The 13,094-nt window shown below is 56.9% G+C and overlaps 1 protein-coding gene across 1 annotated transcript in view; it reads right to left on the bottom strand.

Annotated features, from left to right (window-relative positions):
- Nucleotides 1-4,961: 4,961 nt before the first annotated feature.
- The window catches only part of KCNK3 (potassium two pore domain channel subfamily K member 3), a 35,564-nt gene continuing 27,431 nt past the window's right edge, over nucleotides 4,962-13,094 (bottom strand). The window contains exon 2 of the mRNA XM_021697670.1: nucleotides 4,962-5,887. Coding sequence (XP_021553345.1) covers nucleotides 4,962-5,887 — 926 coding nt within the window. The remainder of the gene's footprint in view (nucleotides 5,888-13,094) is intronic.

Here is a 13,094-nt window from a genome sequence, read left to right as displayed (position 1 = left end):
GAAATGGCGTCTCTCAGCCTTCAAACCGGAACCCAGCTCTGGGAGTCAGAGGGGGCCCCCACTTTATGCTTCTCAGTGGAGATGGCCAGAGGTGCCCTGGGTGGGGAGGCTGGTATGGCCAACATGGGCGGTTGTCTGTCCTACAGAATTCTTCCCCGGGCACTGGCTTCCTGAGATTAGTTGTGGGGATGCTGGGGGGCTTGGGGGGGGGCGGTTAATGCTGAGCCTGTGGAAAGAGCTAAATGGTCTTCGGTGGGAGTTGGGAGAACCTCAGGTGGGACAGGATTTCTTAGCTCCATTGGCATCTGCCATCTTTGGAGGGTGACATTTTTAGATTCATAGTATCCCCTCGCACCAAGGTTCTGAATGAGAAACGACGCGTCCTGAACAGCTCTGTGAAAGCACACAGTGAGGTGGGTGAGAGCACATTGCTTGGGGGCCATCGGTTCTGGGCTCAGATCCCAGCTCTGCCATGGATCCACGGCTTGATCTTGGCAAGTGAGCTGCTCCGAGCCTTGGTTTGAGCGGACACATGATTGAGAATAACATGTATTTTGCAAAGGTCATGGTCCTCAGTTATAGAAGGACTTATAAGCTAAACTCCTTTTAGAATTTACTGTGGGGGAAGGACCAGCCTCTTGATCGGCATGTCCCAAAGCATGCTCTATGGAACACGGGCTGTGCGGAGATGTGATGCAGAGGGTCTGGTGCTGCAAACGAGTTGGGGCAAGGCTTGGTTAAGCACAGGTAAACAGCTGTGTTTGCTGCAGGGCTTTTCCTAACCTTTACTAAGCCGAGATGGCTCAGGAAGCTCCACGAGTGAGTGATATGTGCCGCGTTTCCCCAGATTCATTTGCCCGTGGAACCCTTTCCCACAAGGCATACCACAGGACACATTTGGGAAGAGCTGTCATCGCACGCCTCTTTCTCTCTGGGCTCCCAGGAAGGCTCTGTCTCTATGTGAAGCTTACACAGAGTAACCACATCAGCGGGGTTCTGATATATTTATACCCCACATCCACTCTGCGGTGCTGGTTTTCTATTTTTGTTTTGCTGTACATATATTTTTTAGTGCAGGATGCCTCTAATGCTGTGTGAAAGTGAGGAGGGGGGGATGGCATCCTGCGGAGAGAAAGAGCCCATGGTAGTTCTCCAGACAGTTCTGAGTCCTTAGGAGCTGGGGGGCGGGGGGCTGCGGTGCATTTCATCACTGCCATCATTCTGATCACGATCCTCAGAAGACTGGGGTGAATGTAGCCCCTTGGGGATTCCTTCAAGTTCTGAATATTTTGCCCCCTGCGAGGAAGAAAGGAGGGCAGTTGTCAGCATATTTATGTCCTGCAAGAGCTGCTTAAGAAAGTAAAAGCAACCTTGCGCTGGTCCCTGCTGACCTCAGAAATGACATCATTTCTACTGTTGCATTTAGCTTTGTTAAGAAAGACAGAGACAGCTGGGTCACGGGCAGGAAGCCTGGCTTTGGATGAGGTGGTCTTAGGTATGGGTGAGCCAACAGGAACTAACATCCAGTTCTGCCATAGCCACCCTCAGAGCCGTGGGCCAACGAGGAGCTCATCCCAGGAACAGCCTGCAGGTGTGAGGAGCGCTGTCCCATGAAGACTGGCTGGGTCCTGCCTCCTGGGAGAGGGGTGCAGGCACCACCACCTCTTTCTTTGAACTCTGAACCCCCAATAAATAGGTCTCTCCCTGTATATTTCAAGTGATCCAAGTGGGTAGATGGGGGGACCTGGAGAAGTTGCCCCTATCCAACCCTCCCCCTTTATTTCCCTGGAGCATTTCGACCTGTAGGGAGCAAACCATTAGTGGACAGAGAAATCAATTTAGTGGGTTGTGACCAGCATTTTATAACATGAACTAGAATAGAAAGTATTAGAATGTGTTGGCTATAGTAGGGGTTAAGTATTATTTCATGAAAGATAGGTGGGCAGAAAGGCAGGCAGATAGATAGAAATGGGGTTGCAGTGGACAAGGTGTTACTGTGCGCTGTCTTCAGTGACACCTGGAAGCCTCTGGCACTGGCTGGGAGGGTGCATCTGCTCCCTGGGTCTGTTCTGGGATCTGGGGTCCAGTCCCAACCGAGTTATCCCTCCACACCCAGAGAGAAATATACCTGGAAGACAGGAGCTTGTGATGTGTCTTCCTTTGAAAAAGACATTTTTGTGTCCATCAGACCATTGAGCCCGGGGGGAACGGGTGAATCCCCACTCTGGCAGATAGGGAGGGGTCACTGTCAGCTGGGGTGCATCCAGCCAGACTCTAGGCCACGTGAGGAGGGGGAACACTGGATTTGGAATTCTCAGTTCTGGTTCTAATCCTGGGTCTGCCATTCACTCCTGTGTGACTCACAGCAAGTGACTTGCCCTCTCTGGGCTTCAGTGTACTCATGTACAAGAGGAGGACTGGACCAGGTGATTTCTCTTCTAAGGTCTTATGTTGCTCTCATAGTCATTCCAGGATGACACTGAGAAAATCTGGATCTTGGAGGAAATTACAAAAGGGATGCCAGTGTTGCCCCGGGGTTTCTTCCTAAGGCCCCTGAAGCAAAGGGTTTGGTCAGCCCGAGGCGCGTCAGCTCGGTGTGTCTGTGGACCTCGCTCCTTGGCAGTGCCAAGGGTATACGATACAGAGGCAGCTGAGCCTGAGCCTGGTCTCCATGGACAGCATTTATTAGACGCCATTCTCAGTGTGAAGACAGATAGGCAGGAGGGGCGGAAGGGAGGCCGTGGCAGCCGTAGCCTTTGGGGTCTAGGGGCTGCCCGGGGTGGGGTGTGGGCGTGGGGGCATGTCACCCACATGTATTGCATATTCTGTGGCAGTGTGCCCAGGCATAAGGCATTGGGGAAGCAGAAAGGCTGCCTGCAGCGGGAGGGCGGGAGGCAACGCCGGCCTTCCAGTTCCCGGAAAGACCCAGCTGGAGACGGAGCAGTCTGCCATGCTCTGCTGAGGACCGTCTGGCCTCCTTCCTCACCATCTCCCTGCGACTTTGGTTGTGGCTCCCTCGGGACTGACAGGACAGGACCCCTCGAGGGCAGGGTCACACACAGGACAGAGGCAGCCAGCACCCCACACATAACACAGAGGGCGCCCCTGGGTCCTGGGCCCTCTTCTCCTCCACACTGAGACAGGACTCACACACCGGCCAGACTTCTTCTCTCTCAGCGGTTCCCAGAGGCTGGAGCACGTGGCTGGGGTGTGGCCGAGGCCGAGCCCCCTGGGGCTCCCCCACTCCAGCTTCCCCGAATACCAGGGCTGACCTTGCTCAGCAGTGGTAGAGAGCTGACGGGGCACAAGGTGGGAGGGCAGTTTTGAGTGGGGAGGGGCCCCCCGCCCACCCCTCGAGGCTGCCCTGAGACCCGGGACCAGCTCCAGCTGTGGGCCCAACCGTGGAGTCGAGGGCCTCACCTCCCTCTGCTGTTCCGCACCTGGGTTTCTGGTTGCAGGTGGGGTGGGCAGTGGGCCCACCGGGTCCAAACTCTCTGCCTGGGAGGGGCGTTCCTTGCTGCAGCGTTAATTTACCTCTAGCTACCTGGGACACAGGCACCAAGGCTGGCTGCGCAGCCAGGGATAATGTCCCAGGAGGACATGCCTGACACTTGTCTAGCTCATTCTGCCCCATTCCCCCACCCCTAGAGCCCCCGCTCCTGGCCTTTCTTCCATGAGCCTCAGCCCTGCTTCCCGGTCTGTAAGCAGGCAGTCCAGGGACTGAGGGCTCCTACCCTGCCTCAGGGGCCCATGCAGAAGGCCTGCCTCCCGGCCAAGCGGCATAGAGGCTGAGCCCCGACACGGCTCCGTCCTGGAGTCTGCTTCTGGTTTAAGCCCCGGGGGCTCACACAACGCCTGGGCGTGCAGGGCAGGAGCCTCGCTTTCAACAGTGGGCAGAGGAGTCCGAAGGAAAGGGCGCTGAGGCTCAGCACAAGCAGCCTGGGTTCTTGTCCCCCTGGGCCTTTTGCGATCTGTGTCACCCTGGGCAAGTCACGTCGCCGTTCCGGGTGTCCATGTCATCTGTAAAATGGGGATGAGAACTCCTGCCCTGGTGACCTAACCGGGGCGTTGTGAGAATCACATGAATGAGTAGTCAGGACAGGGTTTTGGGAGGCTGAAACTCATTCCACAGATATAAGAGTTGGTCATTGTCAGCAGCGGCTGGGGATGGCAAGTATGAAGTGTTCTGTTTGATTCTAAGGGCAGTGTCTGAGGCTGGACTTCTCGCCCTGATGTGGCTGGAGACCAGTGAACTCCCATCGACCACCCTGCAGACTTGGGGCGGGGCGCTGTCTCCCCATCCCTTCCCTGTCCTTGCTTCAGTCTGCCTGCCTTCTGGGGACTAGCTCTGGGGACTGCTGGGTTTCCACTTTCTCCATAACTGCAAAGCCATGCAAAACAACACAAAAGGTAGTGGGAGGTTGGGAGACACAGCTGGGGATGAGGAAGGGGAGTGGGGCTGAGTGGGGGTGACCTGAACAAAGACACCCTGGCTTTTGGAGCCTCGGGAAGGTGGGAGACCTGGCAGGACAGAGGTATAAATAGAGATGCAAACTTACACGGAACACAAAGTTCCCTCCGGACGGAGGAGAGGGTAGAGGGGGGGTGGTCTGGGTACCAGCAGGGCCTCTGAGAACTGGGGAGCTTCTTAGATTTCCAGAGGGATGAGAGGCTCCCAGCTTCTGCCTTCCCTCCCCCACCCCCACCCCCCAAATTTCACATTTCTCGGAATTTGCAGGGCGCCGATGTCCTGAGACATCCTCAGAGCCCGGGCTCCTGCCGGCTGGTGCGCGAGCAGGCACAGTTGGAGATGGGGGGGCCGGGGGAAGGTGGTGAGGGATGTGGGGGGAGCCCCACGGGGCCTCCTCGCCGACCCCTACTGCTCCCCCCACCCCGGCAGGAGCCCCCCCCGCCCCGGCCCCCCTGCACTCCCAGGCGCTCCAGGCCCCGGCGGGGGGGGTTCACACGGAGCTCCTGCGCTTCATGAGGCCGCGGAAGGTGGACAGACTGTGCAGGCCCGTGGACACGGAGCTGATGGCGGAGCGCTGCGCGCCACTGCACAGGCAGCGGTGCGAGGGCGTGTCGCTGTAGCGGCCGCCCCCTCCCGGCGACGAGTGGCTCTGCTCGACGCACGTGTCGGACGTGGAGAGGTCCCGCGGGATGATCATGGGGATGGAGTACTGCAGCTTCTCGCGGCTCTTGTACCAGAGGCACGAGCACATGGACTGGAAGTGCAGCACCTCGGCGTAGACGTTGCGGAAGCCGCCGCCGCCGCCCGCCGCCGCCGTGGACGAGCCAGTGTCCGTGGTGTGCGCGCTGCCGCCCGCGCCGCCGCCCGCGCCGCCCCCGTCGCCCCCGCCCGCCTGCCCGTTGCGCGTGAGCAGCGCGCGGTGCTCGGCGTCGCGCTTCTCGTCCTCGGCGTTCATGGTCATGAAGCGCAGCACCACGAGGTTGAGGAAGGCGCCGATGACCGTGAGGCCCGTGAGGATGTACACGAAGCTGAAGGCCACGTACTGCGGCTGCGTCTGCAGCGCCTGGTCCTTCTGCAGCGCCACGTAGTCGCCGAAGCCGATGGTGGTGAGCGTGATGAAGCAGTAGTAGTAGGCCTGGAAGAAGGTCCAGTGCTCGTAGTAGGAGAAGGCGGCGGCGCCGATGCACAGCGTGCTGATGCACGAGAAGAAGCCGATGAGCACCATGTTGGCCATGGACACGTCGGCGCGCCGCATGCCCAAACCCCTCTTGGCGCGGTGCAGCAGGTACTTCACGAAGGTGTTGATGCGCTCGCCCAGGCTCTGGAACATGACGAGCGTGAGCGGGATGCCCAGCAGCGCGTAGAACATGCAGAACACCTTGCCGCCATCCGTGCTGGGTGCCGCGTGGCCGTAGCCTGGGGGAGAGCGGGGGAAGAGGAGAGAAAGCACCGCGCTGTGGGGCTGTTCTTCCAGAAACCCTGCCCCCTTCCCCGGGGTCTCTGCCCTCCACCTCCCCAACTTTGCAGATTCGGGCTTCTCCTTCCAGCAGAAGAGAGGACAACACGCACTTATGGGCGCATCCTTGACCCCAGTGCCAGTTCCTTGTTGATGCTCTTGGTTGAGTCCGTAGGGTAGGTAGGAAGGAAGGAGGAAACAGGGAGGGTTAAGTGACTTTTCCAAGGTCCCACCCTTTGGAAGTAGAGCAGCCTGCGTCTGAACTACAGTCTGGTTTCAAAGACCTAACTTTTCTAAATCTAGAGTGTGAGCTGACACATAGAATTGAGGGAGGCAGCAGGGATAGGGTGAAGGGTGCTGGCAGGTCATTTGGGAGACCTGGCTTCTAGAGCAGTGTCTGTGGGCTTTGGACCTGTTCCTCGTCCTCTCTGGGCCTCAGTTTCCTTGACTGTAATGGGTGGAGGTTGCACATCCCATGATTCAGTGTGGAGGGAGGGAAACTGAGGCATGGATGGCTCCTTGATGATTTCCCTGCTGCCAGCCAAAGCTTATGAGAGGTAGTTGGCAACCAGGGCCCACCAGTTTCCCTGAGGCAGCTGGCTGACCAGTGTCAGGGGAGAAAGGGGACATTGCCTCTCTGTTAGCTGGATGAATGATGCTCCAGGATCTTCATCAGCCACCAGTCTGGAGCCCTGGGGTCATCCTCTGTGCCTGGCCCTGAAGTAGGGTCTGTCCTCATGGAGAGGTGGCATTGCCCTTGTTAAAGCAGGGACCCTGCCTGTCCATCCAGGTATTACTGTCACCAGCCAGACAAACCCAACCCCTGTCTCCTTCAAACTGCCCCCAGCCCTCACTGAGCCAGGAGCCATGCAGAGGCAAAGCCTCCCTCTGAGCCAACCATCAAATGGCCTTAAGTCAGGAGTTGTGCCTGGAGACCCGAAGGGGAAAAGACCCTGGATGGGAACTCAGAAGCCCTAAGCACAAGTTCTGGCCCTGTCACTAGTGGCTGTGTGACCTTGGGCAAATTACTCACCCTATCTGAGCATGTTTCCTCATTTGTAAAATGAGGTCTGCTGGTCCTGGACCTGCTTTTTTCACTGGGCTGTTACGATATTTGTTACTTTTATTAATAGGATTATTATAACAAAATAATGCTGGTTGGCAGGATTTCCAATTTTTCCTCCTCTCTAAGCCTTATCAAAAATGTAACCAGATGCTGCTTCTTCCATGCAGTTGTCCAGGATTCCTCACTGGAAGTGATCTTCTCTGCTTTGAGTGGCACTGAGAATGTTTAGCTTTGAACTCCAGGGCCAATTTTACCACCATCCCTGCTCTGTCCCCTCGGTTCCCCAACTACATATGTACAGCTAAACACTGTAAACGCTGGGGGTAGCGGGGTGGGCACTGCTCTACCTTGTCAGCTCCTCGCAAGCTTCCCCTCCACATTGCCAGCCGTGCCCGTGGAGTAGGCCCAAAACATGTGGACGGCAAGGTAGGGTACCATGTGCTTTGATGTCTGATCTGAATTCCCATCCTGACTCTGCCGTGGACAGTTTTTTGTTTTGTTTTGTTTTTAAAAGCCTCTGTGAGCCTTAGTTTCCACATGTGTAAAATGGGGCTAATAAGTAGACCCTGTCTCCCAGGCCTTTTTGGGAGAAATGAATGAGATAATGTGTATGATGCACTTAGCCTAGAGTCTGGTACATATCAAATGGTCAATACTGGCTCATGATGATTAGCAATGAATGAAGGGCCAGATTTCCCTCACATTTCCAGGCTGGGGGGCAGCTCAGTTCCAGTCAAGCTGGCATCTCTAGCAGCCCAAGGCCATTTGAATCTGAAACCTCAGGCAGACCTAGGGACAGCTGCCTGAACTGTGTGAGGCTGTGGACTCCCCTGCTCCCCACCAGGGCACCGAGCTGGTTGACTGTGTCACTCTGTGCCAGGGGCCTGGCTAGCTGAGCTGTTGAGCCGCCAGGCCTGGCCTGTCCGCATCCCAGCAGGGTGAGAACAGATCGTGCCCGCCAGCTCGGCCACGGCAGCCAGACCACAACTCACCTCGACAGCTGGGCAGGCCCCGAGCCAGAGCTGCTTCTCATCCTGTCCTTCTCTGTCCCCCGGGGCCGGGGCCAGCGCTGCATTGGTGGGGGAGGGCGCGGCACTGTGGATGGGGCCGGACAGGGATTGGGGAGCATGGGCCCAGCACCAGCTTGACCACATGCTGCCTGTGTGACCTTGGGCAAATCCATTCCCCTCTCTGGACCTCTTTTGCCTTGTCCGCACTCTGGGGGTGGGTTGAGCTACAGCTGTTAATACCCGGCCTGGTTGCCCGGCAGAGCGCCGTCAGGGGGAAAGCAGAGACTGGAAGTGCAGGTACTTCAGAACCTGTGGCGTTTGTGATGAAGCAGTGGTGATGGAATCTCATAGGGAAAAGGCCTCCTGAGAGTGTGGTCTGGGGGTAAGGCAGCCTCTGTGGGGTCAGCGAGAAGGACCCCCTCTCGCTGCCACCACCACCTCACCCTGTGCTCACTCAGAGGCTCCGACTTCTCTGGGACCCATGGGCCTTTAGGAAAACCCAGTGTCTGCGGGCCTGGCAGCACTGTGGCTGCCCACAAGGTCCCCCAGCTGCGGAGAGGCCCTCTCTGGTCTGAATACCGCCCATGTCCCCGCAGACACGAGGCCACCTTCTTCCCCTGGGCCTTTCGGCACACTGCGACCTCCCTGCCTCGCGGGCTTCGATCCTGAGTGCCCTTGTGTTTTCCCAGCTCCCAGCCAGAAGGGACAACTCCTTCCCCTGCCTGCCCCCTGCCGAGGTGCAAAGCGGTGGCACGTCCGGGCTCACCCAAAGGCTCTTATCAAGCCAGAGCCTTGTGCCCCGCTCTGTCCACTGTCCTGTCCAGGGTGGCCCCAGGCTGGATGTGCCTCATCCTTGGGGTCAGATGCTCCCCGCCACCCTAGGCCCACCCTCCCTCCCTCCCTCCCACAGGCTGAGGCTTAAGGTCTTACCCTTCAGATACATTTTAAACTTTAATCCTGAAAAACTTCCACAAGGCCATTATTATGACTCTCTGTTTTATAGCTGAAAAAGGCTGGAGAGGCCTTGTGAGTTGGCCAAGGCCTCTAGGACTTTCTGACTCATCTCTCATTCCGGTGCCTCAGAGCCAATTCGTCACCCAGGAACAGTGGCCAGGATGGGAAACTGAGGCCCTGAGAGGTGAGCCTTCCACCTGGAGCCTCATCCTTGGGCACGGCCCTGAGCCGGATGTGGAACAAGTGGTAACAGGAGCACGGTGCCCGGGGAGCCAGATGCTTCTGCAAGTACCTGGCCCCGGGTCAGCGTGCTCCTGTCCCTTCATCTGTTCTCTTGTCACTGGGTGAAAGGGCAAGGGAGCTATGAGGACCTGCTGACGTGGGCGCCCAGCTGGGAGGTGTGCCAGCTGGGGTGGAGCCAGTCCCGGGGGGCCCCGAAACTTCTGGGAAGCAACTGGGAATTTGGCAAGGCCTATCTGCCGTCCAGAAGGCCCGCCGCCTGCCTGGGCCTTGCCCACACCGGGCGTGGGTTTACGAGAGAGGGGGCAAGAGGTAGTCCCCACCTTCTCCTTGCTGTCCAGCTCTGCGAGTCTCTGGGCGAGGGGCTCCATCTGTCCTTGTCTGTCACTGACACACATGGAAGCTGGCGCTCTGGTCCGAGGACCCTCCCTCCCAGGACCTGATGGACTGACCAGCCAGAACTCATGGCCCGACCATGAGACTCTAGCCACTGCCTCTCAGAGCCCTGGCTGGGGCTGTCACCGCCCCTCATCTCCCAGCCTCCCTTCCTGAATCCACCAGACGTATGAGTTCTCGGAGTCAGGAAAGTGCTTCGTGATCCTATGATCCAGTCCTTCTGTTGTACAGATGAGGAGATAGAGGTCCAGAGAAGGAAAGTGAGCTGCTCGAGGTCACACAGCCAGTGAATGGCAGAGCCAGGACTATACTCCACACTCGATGCTCTGTCCTCTGCCCTGTGGCTCAGTGTGACCAAGGTTGACTTGTTCATTCAACAACGGCCCAGCAGCACCCACTTGCGAGCAGCTCAGCTAAGAGATGGCCCTGGAACCTGGCCAGAGGCATGGAATTCACCTGAGGAAGCCAGGTGGCTGGACATATCAATTAATTGTGTGGTCAGACATAAATATTAATTATGGATATTTGGGGCAACAGGAAAAATGAGAGGTGGGACAGGAAGCCCTGGGCCTCAGTTTCTCTGTTTTCTTCCTGATATCACCAAGGAGCTCAGAAACTGGCCAAAGCTATCTTCCAGGCAGATGCAGAGGGTTAGGGCATCTAGTGGCTCCCCCCCCAACCCCTGCTCCTTACTGGATTTTCTCTCTCGGTGGCCTATATCCTTCTAGTCAAAGCACAGATAGCCAATCTGAACCCTTGGTGATGGCCTTGGCTGGACTGGGCTCAGCTGCCTGTTCCCCACTGCCTTCATGTGCTCCCCCAGTCTGAGTGCCTGACCTCCTACCCCTGGCTTGGCTGGCTACAAAGCCAGAACTCTGGCCACAGCCTTGGGTGGAGAAAAAAGCATGGGGCTATGGAGGCAGGAGATCTGGTGGTCCGGCTTGGCCCTGGCCATAACCACTTTTGTGTCTTGAGCAAGTCCTTTTCCCTCCCTGGGCCTCGATCTTCCTCCTGTATGACTTGTGGGATAGGGCAAGATAAAAGGTTTCCATTATCTTCCCTGCTATGGATACCTCTTAATGACTTTTTTTCTATTAACCCACCCATTAGTAGAGTCTAAATTTTGAAAGACGTTATTTATGAAATACAAGGTGTTGATCAGTGCGGGGAGCTGCTGCATAGAACAGAACAGGCACTGGATAGATCATTGTGAAAGCAAGAATTCATTCTTTCCCCTCATCAAAATGAATTAAGAGCAGCCCTGCCAATCAGAACTTCTGATTAGTATGGGCTAACTGATTCTAGAGACTGAATTAAGTTACTGTTATGCTTTTGAAATACTGAAAATAGGTTATTTCTATTTTCTACAGGGGATCTTGGCAGGTTGGTGGTGCCCATGACTGCCCACAGCCTGCGAGGAACTCATCTTCAGGGACCTCGGTTTCCTCATCTGTAAGATGGGACCCATGATCCACGGACCTCATAGAGTTGCTGTGGGCATTTTGAGGCTTTGGCAGACTTAGGATGCTTAGGGCATTGGCATCAATGAATATTAATTATGAGTATGAATATTTGGGGGGAACATCAAGATTAGATTGTCTTTAAAGTTCCTTTTGGCACCAGCAGTTTGATTCGTGTTTCCCCAAGTTAATTTCCTGGAACACCAGTTCCAGGGACTGCTCATAACTGTTGGATGCGAAGAGGGTTGCTTGGTTCGATTAAATGAGATGAATGCTGAATTTAACAGGACTTGTCATCACTGGATTTCAGTGTAGATTTTATCAGCTCCACACACGGGCTAAGGTGTGAGGTGTGTCAAGTTGGGGGAATGTGCTAAGTGTTCCCGCTTATTTGACCTTTGAGCGCTTTCCTTACAGTGCGTATTGTCGGACCAGTGTTCTGGAGCAGTTTGGGAAATGCTCGTCTGTAGCATCAAGAACTCTAAGGTCTTCTCTCTAGGTCTCTGACTTTGAGAGTCTCAGATGGCCCGTCTCTGGTTGGCCCAGCCCTTCTGTAGATTAGAAACACGTAGCCCTTGGCAGTGCCTGGCTGCATCCTGTTTCCTGGTTCCCTGTAGACCTAGTTATCTAATGTAAATATGGCACCAGCCAGGCTAATGTTTGCCCTGAGAGAAGATGGATCAGACCTGTGGCCTGAGGCACCCAAAGGCTGTGAACTCTGGGCCAAGCCGGGCTGGTGCAGAGGTGGACACGGGGAGGGGGCCTGCCCTTGGAGCTGCCCCAGGCTTGGTGGGGGCAGCCAGAGAGAAGTGGGGGCTTGAGGGAGACACAGGCAGCTCCAGGGGACCAGCTGTAAGACACAGGTGTCCCCAGAGGGTAGCCGGGCCCTCCTTCGGGGCCTGCAGAGGGTAGTCAGGCCTGAGCCCTTCGGTCCCCTCAGAAAGGCCCACTGAGCACACTGCCTCCTCAGGGGCCTGAGGCACCAACAGGGAGCCGCCCCCTGGGTCTGGAGATGGCAGCCGTGTGGAGCCAGGAAGTGGGACAGGAGGCTCCGCAGGAGTCTAATTGGTGTGTTAAAGGAGATGAGGCGGAAGGAAGCTGGCAGGAGTGCCCAGGCCCTTGGAAGGAGGGAGGAGGCTGCCGGGCTGGGCGGAGACAGGGAGGAGAATGCAGGCCTTCTCCTCCAGCCGCACCGTCCAGCTCTGACAACGCCTTTCCCAGAACCCTCTGGGATCTTCCCTAGTACTCGAGGCTCTGCTCCCCCTGCCTGGCTACAGTGCCCGCCTTTCTGCTCTCAGGTCTAAAGAGGAGTTCTTCAGGGCTCTAGGCTCCCAGGGGGCCAGCAAGTCCCCTCAGTGTCCAGCGCAAGGCCTGGTGGGAACCGCTGCTCGGAAAATGCCGTTCAACCCAGAGAGCTTCGAAGTCTGGGGTGCAGAGCTGGGGAGAGGAACCTCCCCTCAGACACCCAGCAGGGGGAGGGGAGGTGGCCTTGGCAGGAAGGCCTTTAGTGACTCATACCTCCTGTCCTTCTTGTGGCCCCAGGCCCTTGCAAAATGAGGTCAGCTTCAGGGCTCCAGAAGGAATACCCCTGCCCTAGGCCTGGCCAAGGCCTGAGCGAGGCCTGGGAAACCACCAGGGCCTCATGGACCTGGGTTGTGGGGGAGGGACCAGTGTGCAGAACTCTGTCTGGAGTTCATCCCCTCCAGGCTGGAGCTCCCAGGAAGGACAGCTCTGCAGCACAGCACCCTCCCTCCCTCCCTCCTGCCCCTTTCCAAGGCCTCTTTCCCATCTTCCCAGCTCCTCTTTCAGCTCTTCTCCCCATTCCCCACTGGCAGGTGCTCTCCCTACCCCTGCTTTCCCACCACACTTGGCACATGGAGGCCCACTGCTCTCTCCTCTCTCCCTTTTAGCTCTACCCCATCCACAGGAGCCCCGCTGCTGTGATTCAGGGTCCTCTGGAGTAGTACAGCCCCTACCACTCCCATCCCCCACCCTCCCCAGGCCCACGTGGGATTAGGGGGAGCTAAGGGGGAGGGTGCTG

Source organism: Neomonachus schauinslandi, chromosome 10, assembly GCF_002201575.2.
Source record: "Neomonachus schauinslandi chromosome 10, ASM220157v2, whole genome shotgun sequence".
In the NCBI taxonomy this organism is placed as follows: domain Eukaryota; kingdom Metazoa; phylum Chordata; class Mammalia; order Carnivora; family Phocidae; genus Neomonachus; species Neomonachus schauinslandi.
This window is presented reverse-complemented; position numbering and strand designations above follow the sequence as displayed.